The sequence below is a fragment of the Physeter macrocephalus genome, chromosome 21 (genome assembly GCF_002837175.3).
Source record: "Physeter macrocephalus isolate SW-GA chromosome 21, ASM283717v5, whole genome shotgun sequence".
In the NCBI taxonomy this organism is placed as follows: Eukaryota; Metazoa; Chordata; class Mammalia; order Artiodactyla; family Physeteridae; genus Physeter; species Physeter macrocephalus.
Genome location: NC_041234.1, coordinates 119248290 through 119269880, shown reverse-complemented (window position 1 = coordinate 119269880; position 21591 = coordinate 119248290). Strand labels below are relative to the sequence as shown.

General features: G+C 49.3%; 1 protein-coding gene across 1 annotated transcript; it reads left to right on the top strand.

The window, feature by feature from the left end:
* The first annotated feature begins 1938 nt into the window (after positions 1-1938).
* Positions 1939-20291, top strand: GABRE (gamma-aminobutyric acid type A receptor subunit epsilon). Its single transcript, XM_007113135.3, has 9 exons — positions 1939-2029; positions 6132-6352; positions 6643-6710; positions 11065-11285; positions 11986-12068; positions 13433-13570; positions 17654-17806; positions 17924-18123; positions 18404-20291. Exons 1-9 carry the CDS (start codon positions 1974-1976, stop codon positions 18770-18772), a joined length of 1509 nt encoding a protein of 502 aa, XP_007113197.2. The 5' UTR covers positions 1939-1973; the 3' UTR covers positions 18773-20291.
* Positions 20292-21591: the final 1300 nt, after the last annotated feature.

Sequence of the window (21591 nt, the reverse complement as noted above, 5' to 3'; positions counted from 1 at the left end):
CTGCCCCGGGTGGGTCATCTGATGAGGAAGCTGTAACCGTCTGCCTCTTTTGGTGCCTGGATTCAGTCACTCATTCAGCAAATATAATTTGCCAGTCATTGGGCACCGCACTCAATGCAGGGGAATACAGGTAAATCAGACAAACCTCCATCTCCTGGAGCTCCAGTGTCAGTAGAGAAAAAGACATGCATCTAAGACAGTTCAAGTCCAAGGCTGGCTACAGTAAGTGCAGAATCGCCTCTCTGCAGCAGTCTGGTGCCGGGCAAAAAGGCAGATTTCTCTTTCTAGTGGGCTCAGGAATGCTCTGCATTCGCCTGTTCCCTGCTCTGTAGCATGTTTACCTAGGGCAAGAACGGCTCCTAATTCACAGGGCCCAGGGAAAAATAAAAATTCAGGGCCACTTGTTCAAAAATTATTACGAATTTCAAGAAAGTAACAGCAAAGCATTAAACAAAGCATGGGGCACCTCTGTGTGCAGGGCCATGTCGAGCTGAACAGGCCACATGCCCATGAGGCTGGCCCTGCCACACAGCTGGGAAGCATATACACAGGAGGCCCGAATGTGTCCTGCAGTCTTTTCTTCTCTCTTGCACAGTCTGAACGGAGCCAGATCCCAGTGAACTCAGTGGCACTTAGGCTGCACACAGGCCGGTAACAAATATTTGTCGAGTGTCCACTGTGTGCCCCAAACTCGTCTTAAGTTTCAGGGATACGGTGAAAAATCCAGACAGACACGTGGTTTGGTTTGGTTTTCTTTTCTGTTACTGAGCTTGCTCCATAAACGAGCTCAGAACGAAATGAGAAAATTTCTGAAAATCATCAGTTAGTGAGCAGTGTTGTGAAGATGACAAAGCAGAGTGATGAGATGGGGGTGGGGTGATGGAGAGGGTGTATTAGATTAGTGTGGTACAGCAAAGCCTCTCCAAGGAGCCCGTTCGAGAGCAGCTAGTGTTTGGCCTCAGCTTGACAGGCAAATCTCTGCCATCCCTTCCCCTCTGAAGTGAATCATGAGGGTCTAGGCAAGAACGATGAAGTCCGAGGATGCTTGAGACTTGAGATGTCCCCCCTGAATGGGCCCACTGACCCCTGCACCCCACCTCCACCCCTAGTGCCTTCTCACTTCTGGCATCACCAGAAAGAGGATTTCCAAGGACCCTCTCGCACCCAGGCCCCTGGACCGTACTGTGAGCCACATTGTGTCAGTGTTTCCTTTGGGATCAGGGAAAGTCCTGCCCTGAACGCCTCGGGCTGGTCCTCTGTTGGTGGGTCCTCCCCCACCCCTAAATACCTGGGGAAATGGCCTGTGTGGTAACTCAGATCAGAGCTTCCTGGGGAGACTCCCAAGTCTCTATTTTTCCCCTGTGCCAAGGAAGGTGCTCCGAAGGACTGGAAGGTGTGTAATGAGGGTGGGGGAAATCTCAGGGGTCAGGGGACTTGGGAGAGTGATGAGATGCAACAGGTGGGGGGGTAGCCAAGGGCTGGAAGCCACAGTCTGACCCCAACGCGCACTAGCGGGCTGGAGGGGGTCGCAGCCCCCACCTTGCCCCCGCCAGGCCCAGTCTGCAGCCTCCCTCCCAGCCGCAGCGGCGGGCCGCCCGTTTCCGTTTCCCCGCCCGGGGCCCGCACACCGCAGGCTCGCCTCCTCCTCCCTCCCCCGCGTCCCCCGCTCCTGGCTGTCTGGCAGCGCTGCGGTGGCGGCGGCGGGGGGCGGGGGGCCTTGGCGACAGGGTTCCTTCCTCCTCTCCCTCCTCCTCCCCACGCCCGCCGGAGCCTACCCCTCCCTCCGCAGCAGCAAACGCGTCGTCGGAGATTTCCATCGGGGCTTAGGGGGCGGGGCCAGGATGGGGGGCGCGGGGCGGGGCAAGTGGGCGGAGTGAAAGTTGGAGCCCAACAAAACCCTCCACACCGCGCTCAGTGCGGCCAGACCTTGCGCAGCGACCTCCGCACAGGTGGTCGCGCCGGTCCCCGCCACGATGTCGCCCAAAGTTCTCCTGATCCTCCTGGGCACGTTCATGATCCTTCCGTCGAGGTAAGTCTCCAACGCAGGACCCAGGAGCCCTCCGAGCCCAGCTCCCTCTCTCCGGGAGCGAGGCCGGCTCCTGAGACCCCCGCAGCCCGTGTTCCTCGAGCCCCGCGCCCACTCTGCCCCTGGCCCTCGCACGGTCTAGCCTGGTCCCGCGTCCCCTCGACGCGCGCGGCCGGCCTCCGCACCGCTTCCCCTAGGACGGGCTCCCTGGGCCCCTGAAGGGGCTCCCAGGAAGGAAGACGCGACGCCTATCACCTGGCCGCTCCTGTCCCCCGTCCCTCTACGCCGCGGGACTCCCGCTCTCCAAACCACCGCGGCGGCCGGGGAACGAGAGAGCGCGTCCCTCCCTTGCTGAGCCTTTTGTGGGAAGAGGCGAGCGGCCAGGGCAGGCTCGCGCTTCTGGGGACTGGGGGGACTTTGGGAAGGTGTCGCCCAGAAAGTCGTGCGGGCAGTGGGGGGTGGAAACTGCGCTTAAAAGGCTTGAGTGTTGGCTAGTCTGTCCTCTCGTTCAAAAAAAAAAAAAAAAAAAAAATATATATATATATATATATATATATATATATTTTTTTTTTTTTTTTCCTGAGCACCTAGCGAGTACCAGGCACTGCCAGACAACTCTGACTTTACTTACTTCCCTTCCCACCGCTCCTCTTGGTGCTAGTCCCAGGCAGGAGCCCTGGTTTAGTCTAAGAGTTCCCACCCCAGCTGTCCACCTCATGCCCCCTCTGCTGCCAGCTTCCCTCCCCCTCCCTTATCCCCCCGGACGCCCTGCTGGGTCCTGGGCAGATGGGAGCCCGAGGCCAGAAATGGTAATCTCTTAGGTCTGTGGTTTGGGTCCTGCGTTTCAATACGTCTCCGCTTTTCCAAAGACTAGCAGCAGGTTTCCCCTGAGCAGCCAGCTCCCCTCACACCTTTTTCTGGCCCTGGGACTTTGCCCGGAAGGTTGTCCTCTGCATTCTTCTGGCTTTTGAGGGTGGAAGATGACCGCTTCATATTTTTGAGATGTTTCCCATTGGGCACAAACTGTCACAAGTTCCTAAGCTTCCTGATCTTTCCAGCATTCTAGAAGCCTCCATGTCACTGGGCTTGTCTTGCTTTTCTGTTTTGGGGAGGGGGAGAGGGGGGACGGCTTCTCTGCCCACCCCAGAATGCCCTGGCTCCTCAAGGGAGGGGCTGTGGGGCTCCCTGCTGACTCATTGGTGCGCTGGGGAGTGAATTGGACTGGTTGGGAGAGATGACATGGTGACTGGTTAGGGCAAAAGAGGGGTCTGGGGTGCGGAAGGACGGAGAGGGAGCAGAGAGGAAAACAGCAGAGAAGAGGGGCCCTTGTGATGGAAACTACCCTTCCAGCCAGGGGGAAGGGCTGCAGACACTGACGTCCAGACAGTGACAGCAGGGCAACCTGTGACGTCATTAAAGAGCTGGGGAGGTGGCAGCGGGGTGAGCTGGCAAGGGCCACCTTGAACCATCTCGCTCTGGTCCAGGCTCACCTTAAAATCACTTGTGTGACTTTGGGCACAGCCCCTCCCCCCATCTGGGCCTCGGTTTCTCCATCTGTAAGGCGAAAAAGAGGACTGATTTGGAAATAAACAATCCAGTGGCCCTTCTCATGGTCCCTTCCCTCTCCCCAGCTAGCTGACTGAGCGTCCTCCGTGGGGGAGGGGTTGCAGAAATTCACCTCCATCTTAGATCATCACATCTAGAGGACTGTGGATGCCTGAAAAGCCCCCATGGAAAGATCCCACTAGTCCCGTGCATGAGTGTTTTCACTTTTCTATTCTTTCTAGCTTTGAAAGTGGGCTTAATGGCTAGCTGAGGAAAGGTACACGTTGTCAGCAGCTCCTTAACCCCAAGGATCCCAGGATGAGGGTGTTTTTTGTTGTTGTTCATTTGAAGTTTTTTACTGACAAAAGCTATTTGTAGGATGACAGCAACCTCAAGACCCTCTGATCTCACTTTCATAGAAGAAGTAGTCTGGGAGCAGAAAGGCTTCGGTGGTCTTAGGGCCTTTGCTTGTTTGTTTGCCTCTTGAACCTCGGGGTTTTGTTGTTGGCTTTGGACTTCTGGGAGGGGTCATCGCAGGCTCTTGGGTGGTCTTGGCTAACAGGGCCAGTCCTGATCGTGCCTTGCTCCCATTCAAGTCACTCATTTTGCAGGGTGCCAGTTCCCTAGTTCTCCCTCCTCCCCCCCCCCCCCACCCCACGGTGGCTGGCATGATCTACTCAGAGGACTGGGGGAAAAGCCTCAGGGAAAGAGGACATCTCTGGATATGATATGTGGAAATGGAAACTGCTTTTCCCAAGCCCAGTTCTTCCCTTGCCCACAGGGGGAATTAGCCACTTCAGACATAAGAAATGGCATAGACTTGGCACATCTGTATGCCAGTTAAGCAATTCTAAGAGCTTGAAATACTGCAGGAAAACGCATTTTGCTGCTCAAGTTGGCAGTTCTTTGGTCTGCAGTACAGAGACCATGCCCCCATCTCCTGCCCTGTTAACCCCTTATTTGAAGAAGCAAGTTGTCTGATTGCCTTTGTAAAAATAAAATCGTTTTGGAAGTGTAACAGAACATAAAAGTGTAAAAATCAGGAGTAGATTTTCACGAAGTAAACATACCCATGTAACCAGCACCTAGACCAGGAAACAGAACATGGCCAGTCCCCTCCCCAACCCCTCACAAGCTTCACCACATTCCCCCTCCAAGTACACCCTCCTTTCCCCAAAGGAAAACACTCTCCTGCCTTCCAACGTCACAGATTAATTTTGATGATGGCTTTTAAAAGAGCTTTTAATTATAAATTTTTTTCAAAGACACATAAAAGTACGGGGAACAGTAGAGTGAATCTCCATGTACCCGTCACCAGCCTCATTAATTATCAACTCGTAGCCAGTCTTATTTTCTCTGTAGCCCACCCACTCTCCATTTCCAGCTTAAATTCTTTTAAAGCAAATCTCAGACGTCATATCATTTCATATGCAATTATTTTAGTATGTATTTCTAATCATAAGGACTTCAAAAACATAATAAAATACCGCTATCACACTAAAATTTGTAGAATAACTTCTTCATGCTGAAGAAACTAACCAGTCAGTCTTCAAATCTCCCTTATGGTGTCATAAATATATTTTTGTTGTGTTGTGTTTGTTTTGGTTTTTATGGTTTGCCTTTTAAAATCAGGATTCAAATAAGGTCCATATATTTGCAGATTTCAAACTACTTTTTATTGAATTAGAGCACATATGCAGAAAAGTGCTCAGATTATGATCTGAGCATAAGTGCACGGCTGCTGAGTTGTCAGAAAATGATCACACTGCTATCAAGACACCCCCTGGTGTCCCCTTCCTCACTGCCTCCCAGCAAAGGTAGCATGGCCCTGATTTCTAACACCATCGGTGAGCTTCATACATTAGCAGATGGCTTTTTAAGTTTTCAAAAAATTTTAGTTTAATTCTTTATATTATTTTTCGGCTGTGGTGCATGGCTGTGGCACTCAGGTTGGACTCCTGTTGACCGTCTATTTCCTGAATGACAGTCTTTGTCTTTTCTCAGTGCTCAGAGCTTCCCCTACCCCCAGCCCCCAACTCCAACGCAATGGAGTGTCCCAAAAGCAAAGAAATGCAGAATTTTCCCCGTGTTCTAGCGCTCGCTGGGAGAGAGTGCTGTGGCTTTCCTGAGCATTCCTCAGCAATCCTGGCCCTCTGCCTGCCCATTTGCTCCCAGGTGGCACTAGTGAGGCGGACCAAGACCAAGGCCAGTAATGGCGGCTGATCGGCCAGAGCTCATACACCAATACCCCCTTGATTTTACGTTAAAAATTCTTTTAAAATCTCGAACTTGCTTTCGTTCTTGATATTTTAAAAATAAAGTATGACCATAAAAAAAAAAAAAAAAAAAGAGTAGCATGGGAAGTTCCCAGAGAGCAGCAGCTTGAGAAGAAATTAACAAGAATAATCTGTTGCTGGCTCTTAATCTACTGTTACCAGTCACTCTTTAACTATGCCCTGGGTTGCAGGCTTATTTTGGTTTGCTTCTGTCCCAAGAGATACCAGCTGGGTCCCCTACTGAGCAGAGGACAGAGCTTCACTTGTTTGTTTTTACGTTCTAGGATTGAAGGACCTCAGGTTGAATCAGAGAAGGGACCCTCTGCCAGGGATCATGATGTCTATGGCCCCAAGAGCCAGGTTCCTGATAAGGAACTCCCCCCTGAAGAAATAAAGCCCACTGCTATTGATACCCGTGACAGGCTTGGCAAAATGCCAACAGCCACTGAAATCCTGGATGGTATCTTGAATAACTATGACTACAAACTGCGCCCTGGCATTGGTGGTGAGTAGCAGAACATAGTTCTCCCCCACCCCGGAGGGGAGGAGGGTTGAGGGCCTAAGTGTGGAGAACGGGCCTGGGGTGTAGGTGATTGAGCTTCGAGGTATGTTCAGCTCTGTTAACAGTCTATGAATTGGGTCTTGCCATGAAAGAATAAAGAAAGAAATGGTATCGGATGTTCAAACCATGTAGTCCAACCCTTACCCCCTTTATCCCCCACTGACCACACCCTCCCCTGCCCCATGCTTCTGTCTAACACTCACCTCTGCCACGTCTGCTTACTTTATTTACAGAGAGGCCCACTGTGGTCACTGTCGAGCTCTCTGTCAACACCCTTGGGCCCATCTCTATCCTGGACATGGTGAGTACTGAGCTTTGATTATAGTGGGGCTTTCGCATACTTGTTTTTTCTGTGTGTCTGTAACAAGAGTTTTGGGGGGGAGAGATTTTAACCAACACGGACTTGAGACGGAGGCCGAAAGGGACAAGTCCCTTGCTGCCTGAAGAGGACCTTCAGAATCCTGACTGTATCTTCCTGTCTCTCATTCAAAATAAAAATAATAAAGCAACTTTAAACACCACAGTGGCGTGGCTCTTGTTTTCTGATAATGATTTTTTTTGGACTTAAGCCTGTAGTTACCAACTCTTCCTCTAGGACTGTTTCTCTCTAATTTTGCCCTAGTTCCTTGTCTCCTTTTCTGCTGCTATCATCCCAGTGTCACTACTGTCCCCAGTTAGCCTCCATTATCTCCCACTTGATATATACAAAACACAAGGTCCCTGCCTACCCCCCAATCTACCTGCTAACCTGGCCTCCTGAGTGATGTGCCTCCTGCAGTCCTGACCCTGCTTAAAGCATGAAGTTCAACCCCACACTCTAGCAGTCGGGGCTCTCCGTGGCTAGAGCCAACCCAGGGCTCTACTTTTATTTCTCTTCACCCCTTTAGAGACCACATGCACTAGTCACACTAGCATATGGGTGTTCCCAGGCTATCTTGTACTTCTGAGCCTTTGTTCAAGCTATTTCCGGTTTGGGATGGCATTGTTCCAATTTTCTACCTTATCCTTCAACTTATATCACACTTGTTTACCTGACCTTCTCTACCTCACTGTATTGTACTTATGTACTCTGTCTGCCTTGCTCTCTCAACTGTGGGTTTCTTGATGTCAGGGACCCAGTATATGTTAGCTGAGCAAACGAATTATAAGAGATGTTCTGCAAATGTTACTTTCATCTGCGGAGCCTGATAATGAGGAAGGCTGTGGTAACCAACTCCTTCACAGCCATAGCCTTGACCTGGCTCAAGTCAGACACAGTTTTAGCATACACACTGGTACCCAAGAGGCACCATGTGAGTGGGTGAGCTCAGAGTCTAGGCTCTGAGATGGCACTTGCGAATAGACACTCAAAGGTAAGTAAACATTCATGGAAGATCAAGGTGTTTACCTAGGCTGAGTGGAAGAGTGGGGTTTCCCACCGTGATGCTTTGTTTGGCTGCCTAGTTCTTGAGGCACAATGTACTTATATATGGCTATGCAAAAAAATTACCCTAAAACACAGTGTCTTAAAATGACAAGTAGTCATTAGGTCACAGCTCCTGTGGGTTAGGAATCCAGGCATGACTTAGCTGGGTCCTCTGTTTCAGGGTCTCACAAGGCTGCAGTTAAGGTGTCAGTTGGGGCTGGGGTCTCATCTGAAGACTCGACTAAGGGAGGATCCACTTCCAAGTTCTCACGTGGTTGTTGGCAGGGTTCAGTTCTTCTCTGGCTTCTGTCTGTAGGCCTTCCACAGTCCTTGCCATGTGGGCCTCTCCACAGGGCAGCTCACAATGGGGCAGGTGGCTTCCCTTAGAGTGAACAAGAGCATGAGAAAAACTGCTGAAGATGGAAGCCATAAACTTTTGGGAAATGACAAGGAAGAAGAGAAACATGAGAGGAGGCAGGTCTGTTTGAGTTTCTGTTGACATCTTAAGGCGCTTTTTTTCCTCTTCCCTTGATGTCAGATTTACTCTTTGCTGTTATCAATGTGCTTACCACTAAGTGAGTATGAATTTAGCAATCAGTTTGATTAAGATTGTTGATAAACTAAGAAACGCTGGGTTCTGAGCCAGAGGTTGAGTTCTGGTCCACCATCATGGCCACTGTTTACTGTTAATAGGAAAGGGACCTTTCAGATCATTGGTGGGGGGATGGAGAAAGTGGCCTGAAGAGTAGTAGAAAATCTGTGGCTACCATCTCCTTGCTATTTGCGTAAGATATACTTTGGGGAAACCTCTTTCTATCATCTGCAAGAGCCTGTGTGGCAGCAGAGCAGCAGCCCCACTCACAGTAGCTGAATACCCTATCCCTCTTTGCTCTGTGCCTACTAATGTTGGCAGCGTTGGTCTCACCTGAAGCGATGATACCTGACAAGCCTGAGAGATACAGTGTAATAACCCAGCAGTCACCGAACCTGGCATGCAACACAGAGCTGGTCCAAAGAGGAGCCAACAATTTGATTTTCTTTGGCCGGTAACATAGTGCTATCGCCTGGGCCAAGTGCCTTTAGAACATTGCAAACACTCATGTGGTATTAAATTTCCCGGAGAAGTCTGGCCTTCTACATAGTTCCAAATAGTTCTTTAAAGCTGTGGGAGGTCCCAGTCCTTGTACAGGCTACTTTTCTCTGGTGATTCTGTAGAGTCCAGTGCTTGGTGAGGAGGAGTTCCAACATCCTTCAGTCAGTCAGAGGTTGTGTAGAGCACAGAATTTGTCCTCAGGGAGAGAAAACAAGCCCCCTTGTCAAACTGGGGAAAAACTGAACCGTTAGTTATCAGTTGATGTGTGGTGAAGTTACAATCGGAATCTTGTTCAATAGAAATTAAATGCTCATTTGAAACACTCTAACATAGAGCAGGAGCCAGGCGTGGACTGTAGAGGGGAAGGCTTCCTCTGGCTACCCAGAAGTTCTGTAGGCCAATTTGGAACTGCCAGCCACTTAGGACTGCAGAGCCACCCTGAAGGCCACTTGTGAAGGCTGGTGTGGCTGGGCAGGGCAGGGCTGGGGGCTCCCACGTGAATGGTAGCCAGGCTGCCAGCTTTTTTCTGTGTGATGCTCTGGACTCCTCCAGGGAACATTCTCGGCCTGGGGGTCTGGCTCCCTGCAATTTTGCAGGGGCTCTCGCCACCTTTTGGCCTGATCAGCAAAGGCAAGCAGGGATTGTATTGACCCTCTGCATCGCCACCCTGAGGGCTCTACAGGCCTCCCAGGTTGTGGGTTTCTGGTTGGTGTTCATTGTTTGATGCAAGATAGCTCAGGGGAAAGACCTAGGGGTCCTGCAGAGGAAAAGTGGACCTTGATCCTAAAGGGATTCTTGGAGCAAGTGAAGTAAGCACTGAGAGGAAGATGGGTGAAGGTCGTCCCAGGGCAAGGCCGTGGTAACGGTGCTCTGAGCATCAGAGCCAGTATGTTCCCATTGACCGTTTGACTTTGAACAGGCTCCTCTTCTCTGAGCCTCAGTGTTGCTACCTCTAAAATAAAGGAGATTGGCCTAGCCCTCAAGGTTCTACCTTGGCATAGTTCTGGGACTTGCTGTTCCAGCTGCTTGCAGTTCTATTACAGTCTGTTTTTTCTCTCTTCAATACCAGTGGTGAGATTTCTAGCTTCTCATGCTTCTTGCTGTTAAAAATTCTTTTTGATGTTTAATAACTTATGGGCTAATGAGACTTATAAGCTTCTTGAGAGTCCAATCATGAGAATTTTGTTCACATAGCATGTGTCTGGTACATAGAAAACTCTCAGTACAATCCTCCCTCAGAATATGTTGCAGATTGGTTCTAGGACACCTCCCACCCTCCACGGATACCAAAATCGGAGGACGCTCAAGTCCCTCATATAAAATGTTGTAGTATTTACATATAACCCATGCACGTCCTCTCGTAAACTTGCAGTCATCTCTAGATTACTTATGACACCGAATACAATGTAAATGCTATGTAAATAGTTGCGAGTGAGGGACAAATTCAAGTTTTGCTTTTTGGAACTTTCTGGAATTTTTTGGCGGGGGTCTGAATCTGCAGATGTGGAACCCACAGATACAGAGGGCTGACTGTAAATGTTTTGGTTAAATACTACAATCCCTTAAAATTTCTTTAATTAGTTGCTACTCAAACCTCAGACTACCTCCCCCTGCATGCCTGGGAGTGGTAAAGTTTTATTAGATTGAATCCTTATCTTCCAAAAAAAAAAAATAACTTATGGGCTATACAATATCTAGCGACCAAACAGTCATGGGTTAACTAACATCTGTGCTCCCCAAATAAAAGCTGAAAGGGGCAACTTCACTGTATGCAATCAAAAGTGTGTGTGTTTGTAAATGTTTAGAATGATTTTGACCCGAGATCTTTGATTTGCTCTGGAAATATGGGGGCTGAGAGGGTGTTGGCCTGCTACAAGGGAGTAGTGACGTGATGAGCCCAGCCTGTACAATTAAGCCGCCATCACCTGTGTGTTTCTGGATTAAATGCATCTTCCCAGATGGTTGTTCATTCAGGAATATTTTTTTCTTTGGGGAATACCTGGAAATAGAAAACATCCTACAGCCAAACTCATGCTGTTTTCCTCTGTGCAAACCTAAGTGGGTCCCTATCTACTTGATAGGCCCGTCACAGGATGGCATGGGAATGTTCTTTGCCTGCACAGCCCCAAATGTGTGCTTTTCTATCCCTGCCACCAGGAATACACCATTGACGTCACCTTCTACCAGACTTGGTATGATGAACGCCTTCGTTTCAATGGCAGCTTTGAAAGCTTTGTTCTGAATGGCAACTTGGTGAGCCTGTTATGGATCCCAGACACCTTTTTTAGGAATTCTAAGAGGACCCAAGAGCATTCGATCACTATGCCCAACCAGATGGTCCGCATCCACAAGGATGGCAAGGTGTTGTACACAATCAGGTATGTCAAGCCTCTTGAGACTCTTCTTCCCCTCCTGAGAATTTTTGCCAAAGAAACATGGACAGAGGTTTCATCATGAGTGATACTTCTAAGGGCCCCTCCAGCTTTCCTAGACCATGAGCTCAATCCCCTCATGTACTGACACACACACTAAGGCCTCAAAGTAGAAAGATATCGCTTAAGACCACATACCAAGTTTGTAGCAGAACTTGGACTGATATCTAGTTACTTGGCTCCAAGTCAAGAGCCCCCGCAACTAGAATGTAGCACGGCGACTGCGTTGTGTGGACAGTTCCACCCCACGTGGGCACTGGATGTAAAGACACGTCCACAGTGGTGGACTTGTCTGGGCGGAGCAGCAACACAGCGGTTGGGAAGATACCTAAGACCAGGCTGGATGCTTGAATGCCTGGCTGGGAAAGGTTGTGTACAGGTGATAAGGTGGCAGGGAGGCAATAAAAGAGCGGGAGAGTGTTGGCAGGTCCTTGAAGGTGGGATGGGCAAGAAGCAAAAGTCCATCTAAGTTAGTCCATACGTTTCTCTGATGATGGAGACCAGAGTAGCCAGATATCTCCAAGCTGTTCTTCCTCTCTTTTTGTCTCTCCTTTGAGCTCTTTGTCTCAGCTCCCACCATTGCCCAAGTTGGGTGGATACCTAAGTGTTCAGGGTCAGCCTAATGAGGCTCCTTTCTCCCTTCCAGGATGGCCATTGATGCTGGATGCTCACTCCACATGCTCAAATTTCCAATGGATTCTCACTCTTGCCCTCTGTCTTTCTCTAGCTGTGAGTACCTTCTTAGGTTTCGGGGGCCCCAGAGTCATCATGCTGGGCCCCTTCTTTTTCTCATCCTTTCCCTTTACATTTTTCCGCCTCTGCTTTTTCCCCTAAGATGGTGCCAAAGTTGTCCAGGGCCTCCCAATCCATCCTCATCTCCTTTCCTGCTAACAGTACTGTGTTGCTAAACCTGGGCTTCACGTTGGGTTCCTCCCTCTCCTGTCCACCCCACCTCAAATCAGTCACCGGCCTCTGAAGTGTATCTCAAGTATGTCTGCTCTCCATCTCCACTGTCACTACTACCTTGGTTTAGGTCTTTGTCGTATTCCACTTGGACTTTGCCACATCTCCACCTTGAAGCTGAACGTGTCCAAAACGAAATATATGGTCTCCACCGAACTTCTACCCCCAAGACAGATGTGTTGCTTCTGTGTTCCCATTTGTCTCGTTGAAAGGCACCATCACCCACTCAGTTGTCCAAGCCAAGAACTTTGATGCTTCTTGCTCCTTCACCTCCTCATCTATTCAATCAACACGTCCTGTTGGTGTTCCCCCCCGAATCTCTGTCGATCCTATTTCTCTGCATTCTCACTGCCACAGCTTCGAATCCTGCCTTCATTCATTTTATTGTGCCCGGGTTACTGAACTGGCCTCCCATAACTGGTCTCCCTGACAACAGGCCATCCTCGTATATAAGAACTAGAGGGACCTAGCTGAAGCATCATCTAGACTAGGTCACTTCTTAGTTTCCAATCCTTCCTGAGCTCTCATCGATCAATTCCAAATTGCTTAGAATAGCCCTCAAGGCCCTTCACGAACTGGCCCCTGCTGTCTACTCCTACATACCTCATCCATCCTCTGAGGGCTAGCCATCCTGAACTTCTGACCTTTCCATAATACATCAGGCATTTTCACCCTTCTGCGCATAGAACACCCTCCTCACCCCTTCAGCCTCATCCACACAGAGAATGTTTATATTGGACTTTTAAGACTTATTGGGAATGTCACCTACTCTCTGGAATCTTTTCTGGGTGTGTCCCCAACTGATCTGTCCCTTCTTTGTTTCCACACTCTCCCACGGGCGGAGGCTTCTCAGAGGTATTCCAACAATTACAGATGTGTACTTACTGTCTTACTCAATAAAATGTGAATGCTTGAGAGCAGGGCTCCTGCCTTGCTTGTCTCTGTATGTCCAGCACAGGGCGTGGTACTGAGGAATGCTCAGTAAATGCACTTATTGGATGGACTTCAGCAATGAGGTAAGAGAGGTAAGGTCCCACAGCTGGTGAGCCCAGAGTCAGACACCATGCTGGTGGAGACCTCAGCTGGGCTTCCCAGTCTCACATGACTCTCCTTCCCACGTTGCCTTACAGTTTCCTACCCTGAGAATGAGATCATCTACAAGTGGGAAAATTTCAAGCTTGAAATCAATGAGAGTAATTCCTGGAAGCTCTTCCAGTTTGATTTTATAGGAGTGAGCAACACGACTGAAACTATCACAACCCTAGCTGGTAAGTGTGCCTTTGAGCCAGGGCTAGGCAGCAGAGGCCCAGGAGGGTGGTAGAGGGATGACTGGAGGCGGCCATCCATTCATCCAAATGCTTATGTAATCATCCCATGAAAATCCTGTAGAACATGGCTCCTGTTTTGTAAATGCTAAGCACTTACAACTGTTTGCAGAGGAAACTGAGACTTTGTAACTACATCTCAGTCTCATCTGCAAAGAAGTAAGTGCTTTGCCAAGCCCCGGAGAGGGTAGGTAAGTAGCTGAAGTTTTATTGCTGTCAGAATTTGCAACTAGGTTTGTCATGCAGACCCTTCAGTTTCCAAGTCTTTGTTACAACCGACCTACTTGGATGACTTTGGGAAATGGAGGTCGTGTGACTTCTCCATACTCAGAAGCAATCCAAGTGGTTCTCGTTGAGTGGGATGCAAAGTCCTTCCTAAATGGGAGGTGGAGGCTTGAGTTGTGTCATCAGCTAGGTGAGGGCTGGGATAATACGGAGGAGGTTTCAGCACCTACAGTGGCTGCTGTGTCAACATTTATTTTAAAGGAGCAGGTCTGATGCGCACAGATTCCTGTGAAAGGCTTCATGGTGGATTCAACGTGGACATGGTGATCACTGGTTTTCTGACCTTGTCCCTAACAAGGACTAAAGGGGAGGGTCCTGGGTCTCTTAAACTTTAGCTCCCAATTAGGTGTGAGTGTCTTTGCTTGTGTTCCTAGGTGATCTGAATGAGGAGCCAAGGGACCTCCCTAGCGTTGCTCCCAGAGCAGCCCTGGAATCCCTCTTCACACATACTGACCAAGTCAGGGCAGTGGTGGCACTGCCCTCATCGTTTCCAGAATACGGATGGAACCAGTCACCCAACCAGCCATTTGCCATGGGAAGCGTCTTGCTTTGCTTCCGTGTGGCTAGGTGGAAAATCTGCTTTTTCTTTACGTGTTGAATTGGTCACTGGGTGAGGGATAGCCCGTGCTCATCCGGCTATAGAGCTTTGCTTGCACAGCACTAGGCAGGGGCAGAGGGCTGCTTTACAAATGCCTTCCTTTTTCTCGGGGGCTCTGGGTGAACAATTTTACTACCTTTGACTTAGGACACTTGCTCTTCTGCCAGCTAACCATTGGCATGCCTCTTGCCTTTCTGCACCTCAGTTTCCCCAGACAGGTTGGGGACCCATCATCAAAAAGCAGCAGAGGAGACAAGGCCCGGGGGCTTTCAAGTCACTAGTGGTTCCGTTTAGTAGATGGTTGTGCATTGTTTCAAAATGGTGCCCTAGTGACTACAAAGCCCCAGAGCCAGCATCATCACCAAAGCAATGACAATAGGTAAGCACCAGTCCTCCTTGGGAGAGAAGAGGGTTCTTGGGAGAAAGGAGAAGGGCTTCTTTCTCTTCTGCTAGAGATGAGTTGACCTTGAGTCATGGTTTCTTCAGTATCATAGTTATCTTTGGGACTGGACCCAAACTCTTTCAGTCAGTCCCTGGGCAGTTCTCTCCATCTGGAACAGACCTATGTACTCAGCTCCTAAAGGTTCAGAATGAAGTGGTAGCATGCTACTCTGGCCACCTTGGGCCTTCAACCAGAGAATCCCTGCTTCAGGAGGCATTCAGAGAGTCCAGCCTTGCCTCCAGTGAGTGAGTCATCTTTCACCGTTGACTGTTGGGCTTTTGATAGAATTTTACCCATGATTAGGATTTTGCTTTCTCGCAAGGGAGTTTCTTCCTTCTCTAGACAATTCTGTTCGTCAGAAAAATCTCCCCGTTCATCTGAAATTGGAGTCTCTGGAACTTCCACCCATTAGACTTAGTTCTTTTTCCCTAGAAATACTGGGCTTACAGTAAGTCCAGTCAGTCTTCCACAGGGTCAAGATAAAAGAACTAGTATCATGGTTCCAGCCCTGGGCCATATTCTTTTATAGACTATACAACTGTAGTTCTTTTTCCTCCCCCTTGTTCTTCAAAGCTTTGGCTCCACTCTTCCTTCTAGTCCCAGTCCTCTGGACACAGTCTTTTTGATTGTGTTCCTCTGACAGTGCAGTGACCAACTGTGGTCTGGCTAAAGCAGATAAGAGCAGAAAGCATCTTTAGCTTTTTCCCCCTTTGGCTCCTTAGCCCCAGGTATCTTTCTTTTCCCTTACCCATGCTCCTCCATTCCTCAGAAATAAGAAAGTGTGTGTTGATATCCTTCACTTGGCCTTAAAAGACAAATTCCCATCTCTTGACAAGTAGAGAAGGTTCTTCTTTGCTGAAATAAATAAAATAAAAATAGAAAAATCTGATAGAATAATAAATCTTGTTGTAACAAGAATATATAAACTCAGCAAAGTTTTGTGGGGAGTGGTTGTAGCTGAGTAGGGCTGTCTTAAATTGCAGTCAAGACCCCAGGACAAGGGAACTAGGATCTTGATAAATACATTCTGGCTAGTAGGCAAGCGCGAGTGGTCCCTGCAGCAGCCCTGGAGGAGGAGTTCTATCCACAAAGCTACTATTCTGGACACAGGTATTCAACTGACCCCAGGCTACTTCCTTGCCTTTTTCCAGAAGATTCTGAGAAGTCTTGCCCCTTGAGTGTCAGTGCTGACAAGGTGAGTAGGAAAGGCTGCTCTTCTCATTCAGTCCCAACATACCCAGACTTGCTGGGCAGGTGATCTATTTTCTAAAATAGGAAGACACATGGACAGGTTAGTGTTCTAGTCTGCCTTACAAAGCTGTTGCCAGGAAGTAGCAAGAGTTGTTGAGCATCTGCTAGGTTCCAGGCTGTGCTGTGCATGGATGGGCAGGAGTGTAGCAACAGGGCTCAGATGAGCCCTGTCGTGAACGGGTTTAAAAACCCACCTAACTCAAGGCCAGGGAATTCTACAGCATCACTGAGGTGGAAAGTTGGAGCTTAGCTTCACTGAGGAGCCAGAATTTGAACTATTATAAATCCAACATGATGTTGAGAGCAAAAAGGGATATTCTGGCCTCAGAAAAGACTCCAAAATCCCGGGAGTCATGGTGAGCATGCAGAGTGTTTGGGATGGGTGTGTCAGAGTATAAGGCAACATGAAATGTACAGTAGAAGATGCCAACTGTAGGTATAGGTTGTCATCAGGTCCTGTAGGAGCCATCACTATCTAGGCTGAGAGCCAACATCAAGGACATGATACCCAATGAATGCGAAGACCTCAGTCTGCCTTGTGGATGTATGCTCTGCAGACCTGACATCTAGAGGGCTGACTGAAATTTTCACTTTCAACTAATTCTTCTATTTTCTTGAAATACTCAATTTGGGCTAGGGTAATAGACTAAGAACAGGGAGTCCATGGTTTGAATATTGGTATAAATATATGCATGATATCTCAGGGAATCTGAGTTAGATGGGGTTAGCTTAGAATAGGGTATACGTGTAAGATGTCAGTTGGAGCCAGGTTGTGGTGAGCCTTTAGTGTCAGATTACAGAGTGTAGACTTGATTCTGTAGCTCCTGTGGAGCAGGGAACCATCAGAGGTTTGGGGTAGGCAAGTGATTTCTTTTGGCCATCGATGGAACAGTGCTAACTAAGGCATTTCACCAGCATATGAATGTATAGGAAGGAGGCTGAATAGCTTCTGTGCTTCCCCCACCACAGATCACTTTTAGTTCATTTCCTGAGAGTGTACATTGTAAGGGCCAGTAGTGCATGTATAAGGCGACGATTCTGCAGACTAGATATGGCACCCCGGTGGTTGCAAAGGCCTCAGTCAGCCATCTGGACGTGAGCTGTGTGGTTCTGATATCTAGAAGCCTAACTGATTTTACTGCTTTCATTTGACTGTTCTGTCCCCCACCCTGGTAAGACAGATGTGGGATGTGGGACAGCGAACTGAGAAAGAAGTTATTAACGTTCTAGCCCTGGCTTAGCTCTTAACTGACCACGGGTCTTGTTGTGAGTCTTCTCTCGGGCTTCCTCTGATCCTCCGTGTGTGGCATTGGATTAATGTGCCTCTATCCTAGGACCGTGGTGGGCATCCCATGAGCTGAACAATGGGACCCTTAATATGCATGTCTTGCGTGTGGGAGACCCTCGTGGCAATGCTGTAATGAAGTGATATTTTTAAAATATCTTCCAGGCGATTACATAGTCATGACGCTTTTCTTCAACGTGAGCAGGAGGTTTGGCTTTGTGGCCTTTCAAAACTATGTTCCTTCTTCTGTGACCACGATGATCTCCTGGATTTCTTTTTGGATCAAGAAAGACTGTGCTCCGGCCAGGACTTCTTTAGGTAAGTGGGTAAGGCGGGCATACACATGAGGCACAGAATTGCATTTTCAGGGGTCCTTTCCCAAGTGTAATGTATAGAGCAGTAGCTCTGCCCACCTCCACTCCTGTGCTTTCACAGGGATCACTTCTGTACTCACCATGACCACTTTGGGCACCTTTTCCCGGAAGAATTTCCCACGTGTCTCCTATATCACAGCCTTGGATTTCTATATTGCGATCTGCTTCATCTTCTGCTTCTGTGCTCTGATGGAGTTTGCTGTGCTCAACTTCCTGACCTACAACCGGACAGCACCCCGTGGTTCTCCGAAACTTCGCCATGTATGAGCTGGGTATGGGAGTGGTGGCAAGGCTTTGGAGTACGGAGGCATGCGAGTGAGGGCACTAGGACTCATGACACGTGGGTGGCCAGCTCACCAAGTGATGGGGGTAACCTGGGGCCTTGGGGGGAGTTGAGTAAACTTTCTGATGTGATGGTGGGGACTCTGGGGGGCAAGAGACAGTGTGCCAAGGACGGAATCTCCAGGAAGCCCTGAGGCAGCACCTAGGCTTGGTTCACCTTCCCTTGCCTTGTTCTGACTTCTTCCCTCGTTCCTTTCAGCCTCGTGCCCATGCGCGTGACCCAACCCCTTCCCGTGTCCGTGTCATCGAGCATCCGGAAGCTTTTGTGTGTGACATTGAGGACCCCGAGGAGGAGGAGGAAAGTGAGGAAGAGGAGAGTGAGGAAGAGGAGGGCCCGTCTTGCCCAGCCCGGCAGTCCGTCAGGCCAGGCAGCGCCCCTCGCCCTGGTGGCTGTTGCAAGTGGTGCGAGAAGTACTGCTGCACGGTCCCCACTTGTGAGGGCAGCACCTGGCAGCAGGGCCGCCTCTTCATCCACGTCTACCGCCTTGATAACTACTCGCGAGTGATTTTCCCAGTCACCTTCTTTTGCTTCAATGTGCTCTACTGGCTTGTTTGCCTTAACCTGTAGGCACCGGCTGGTACCCTGTGGGGCAGCCTCCCCAGTTCCCCAGGAGGTCCCACAGCCTTTGCCTAGGGAGCTGGGGGAAGCAGCAGCGGCAGCTAGAGGGTGTCTTTCCTGCCCCCCTTGCCCAATAGAAGCCTGCAGGGACTTGGTCCCTGCTGGCCCTCTCCCCTACCTGGCCCACTCACTGAACCTCCTTAGCAGCCCATTGCAAGTGAAATGACCCCCCTCTCTATTCCTCAAGGGGCATTTATTATGCTCAGGCTTCAAAAGGTAGGCCCTCAGTGACCAGCTCCCTAAGATGGTGTCCATGTTTGAGTGGATTAGCTATCTCCCCAAAGGGCTAACACCCACTGCCTTTCCCCAGAAACCCAGTACTGCCTTTGTGGTGCTCCGGGCCCAGCTCGGGCCTCAGCCTCAAAGTGCACAGACCAGCTACTTGCCTGTTCCTGACCCCTCCTTAAGATGCTGGGCAGCAGTGTTAACAGCGAGAGGGAATCCCCATCCTTAAGTCAGATTATTATATTCCTGATTCTGTCCCCCTGCCCTCCCTTCCCCTGCAGATAGACGGACACTGGCATTATCCCTTTAGGAGGAGGGGAGTCAGCAATTGAGGACAGTATCCCTCCCTCTGCTGCTGTGACATCTCCATCTCCCTTCCCCGCTGGCCTTCATTCCTCATCTGCAGTACCAATTCAATGCCTTGCATCCAGTGGGTATCTATTTTCGTGTGTGATAATACTAATGACGCCCTGCTTTTTATGCAACCTTCCTCCTCCTCCTTGACCCCTGTGACTCTTTCTGTAATTTTCCCAGTGACTTTCCCAGCCCCGACCCAGGTGCTAGGCCATGGTGACTTCCCGGAGCCAAGAGACTAAGGGAACTCTGCTTTGCAGCGGGCATTACCCGCATTGATTGGTGCCCAGCTAAGGCACAGCATAGGAGTTCTGCCACTTCCTTGGCCCCTGGACCCATGAGCCAGTCCACTCCTATCCCTGGGGCACTCTGACAATCACAATCAATCAATTGAATTACCTTTTGCAAAAGCACTTTTGACAAATTATTTCTATTTTGAGTCTCATAGCCCTGTGATATATTCAGGGCAGGATTCTTATCCCCATTTTGCAGATGAGAACCCTGAGGCACAGATTTCTATGGGACTGTGGGTCTCACTGGAAACTACCCAGGAGCCCACTGTCACCTTCTATACCACATGACAGGGCTAGGCAGCTCTCTTCACCATGATTTGATTCTATAGCCTCTGCTGGCACCCCAGTGGCAGGGCCCAGAGTGGCAGCCTCTTTTCAGCATTGGCCTGCTCAATTCCTGGGCCTCAGGTGCTCAGACTGCCCCTAAGATCTAACCTCTCCTGGCTCCGGTAACCCAGTGAGGTGAATTTGGACATGCCCCAATGCTTGTATATGCTGAATGAAATCTGTGTCTGTATTTTATTGGGGGGTGGGTAGGATGGGGATCTCCATCTGCTTTTTGTCACCATCAAGTGAGAAGGGGAAACGTATCAATAAATATATCAGCAAAGCATAGACGGTATGGCTGGTTTCTTGGGCATTCAGGTTTTAAATCTTAACTCAGTGACCCAAACATTTGTCTGTTACGCTCTCCCATCCAGGACTCCCAGACCTACCACGCACGCACCATGCCCCCTTCTCTCTGTGGAGAGCTTGAGGGAAGAGAGTGACCAAGCGGGTGGCCCCCTTTTACTGATTCCCTTACTTACTCCTACGCCACTTCTCCCCTCCATGTCCCTTTTGCTTTGCCCATGATTCTAGCTTCATCTAGTCACCTAGAAGTTCCCTAAAGACCATCAGACTCAGAACACTCCCCACCACCACCATTTCAAGATGGGGATATGCTGAGGCACAGAGCGGAGTGTCTATTATCACACAACCAGTCAGTCGTGGAGTGGGGCCAGACCCCAGAAATCCTAATACCCTGTCTTGGCTTAAAGCAAGCCCGGAGATCTCGGTTGATTACCCTTCAAGCAAACTTTCTAAAGGTATATTGGGAAATGTTGGCCCTGGCATCCTTTGGCACGTCCAACTCTAAGGAAAGTCAGAAACAGCAATAAGAACCAAGGAGGAGACAAAATGACATCTGAACAGCCAACAGTTTTGCCATAAAGTTCTTGAAATGATGCTCAAACACTCTCCCTGTGAGAAATGCGCATGCCTCTGCTGTGTATTTTCTGATGTCCTAACCCAGAGCACATTACAAGTAACAATTTAGAACAGGGAAAATATTTCCTCACTTTTACTTATATTAGATGCAGGGGGGGAACAAGGAAGCCTGGCTCCTGAGCAATGGAGACATGCAAATTTGTGAACACTCATATTTAAATGCATTTTGAAACAAATAGTGCGAACCTGATTCCTTAATCGCCCTACAGTAAAGTTAAAAACAAATAAAATTCCTACCATTTGTAAATTTTAAAAAGCTCATGTAGGGCTTCGCTGGTGGCGCAGCGGTTGAGAGTCCGCCTGCCGATGCGGGGGACGCGGGTTCGCGCCCCGGTCCGGGAGGATCCCACAGGCCGCGGAGCAACTAGGCCCGTGCGCCACAACCACTGAAGCCCACGCACCTAGAGCCCGTGCTCCGCAACAAGAGGAGCCACCGCAGGGAGAGGCCCGCGCACCTCAACGAACAGTAGCCCCTGCTCGCCACAACTAGAGAAAGCCCGCGCGCAGCAACGAAGAACCCAACACAGCAAAATAAATAAATAAATAAATAAATAAATAAATAAACATCCAGGGAACTCTGGCAAATTGAAGTTTAAAAACCAAACAAACAGGGGCTTCCCTGGTGGC

What these genes read in the sequence shown, in the direction of transcription:
- GABRE (XM_007113135.3), top strand. Translation starts at nt 1,974, where the DNA reads ATGTCGCCCAAAGTTCTCCTGATCCTCCTGGGCACGTTCATGATCCTT. An exon ending in ACTGCGCCCTGGCATTGGTG is followed by an intron (nt 6,353 to 6,642) that starts GTGAGTAGCAGA and finishes CTTTATTTACAG; the next exon opens with AGAGGCCCACTGTGGTCACT. An exon ending in AACTATCACAACCCTAGCTG is followed by an intron (nt 13,571 to 17,653) that starts GTAAGTGTGCCT and finishes AATATCTTCCAG; the next exon opens with GCGATTACATAGTCATGACG.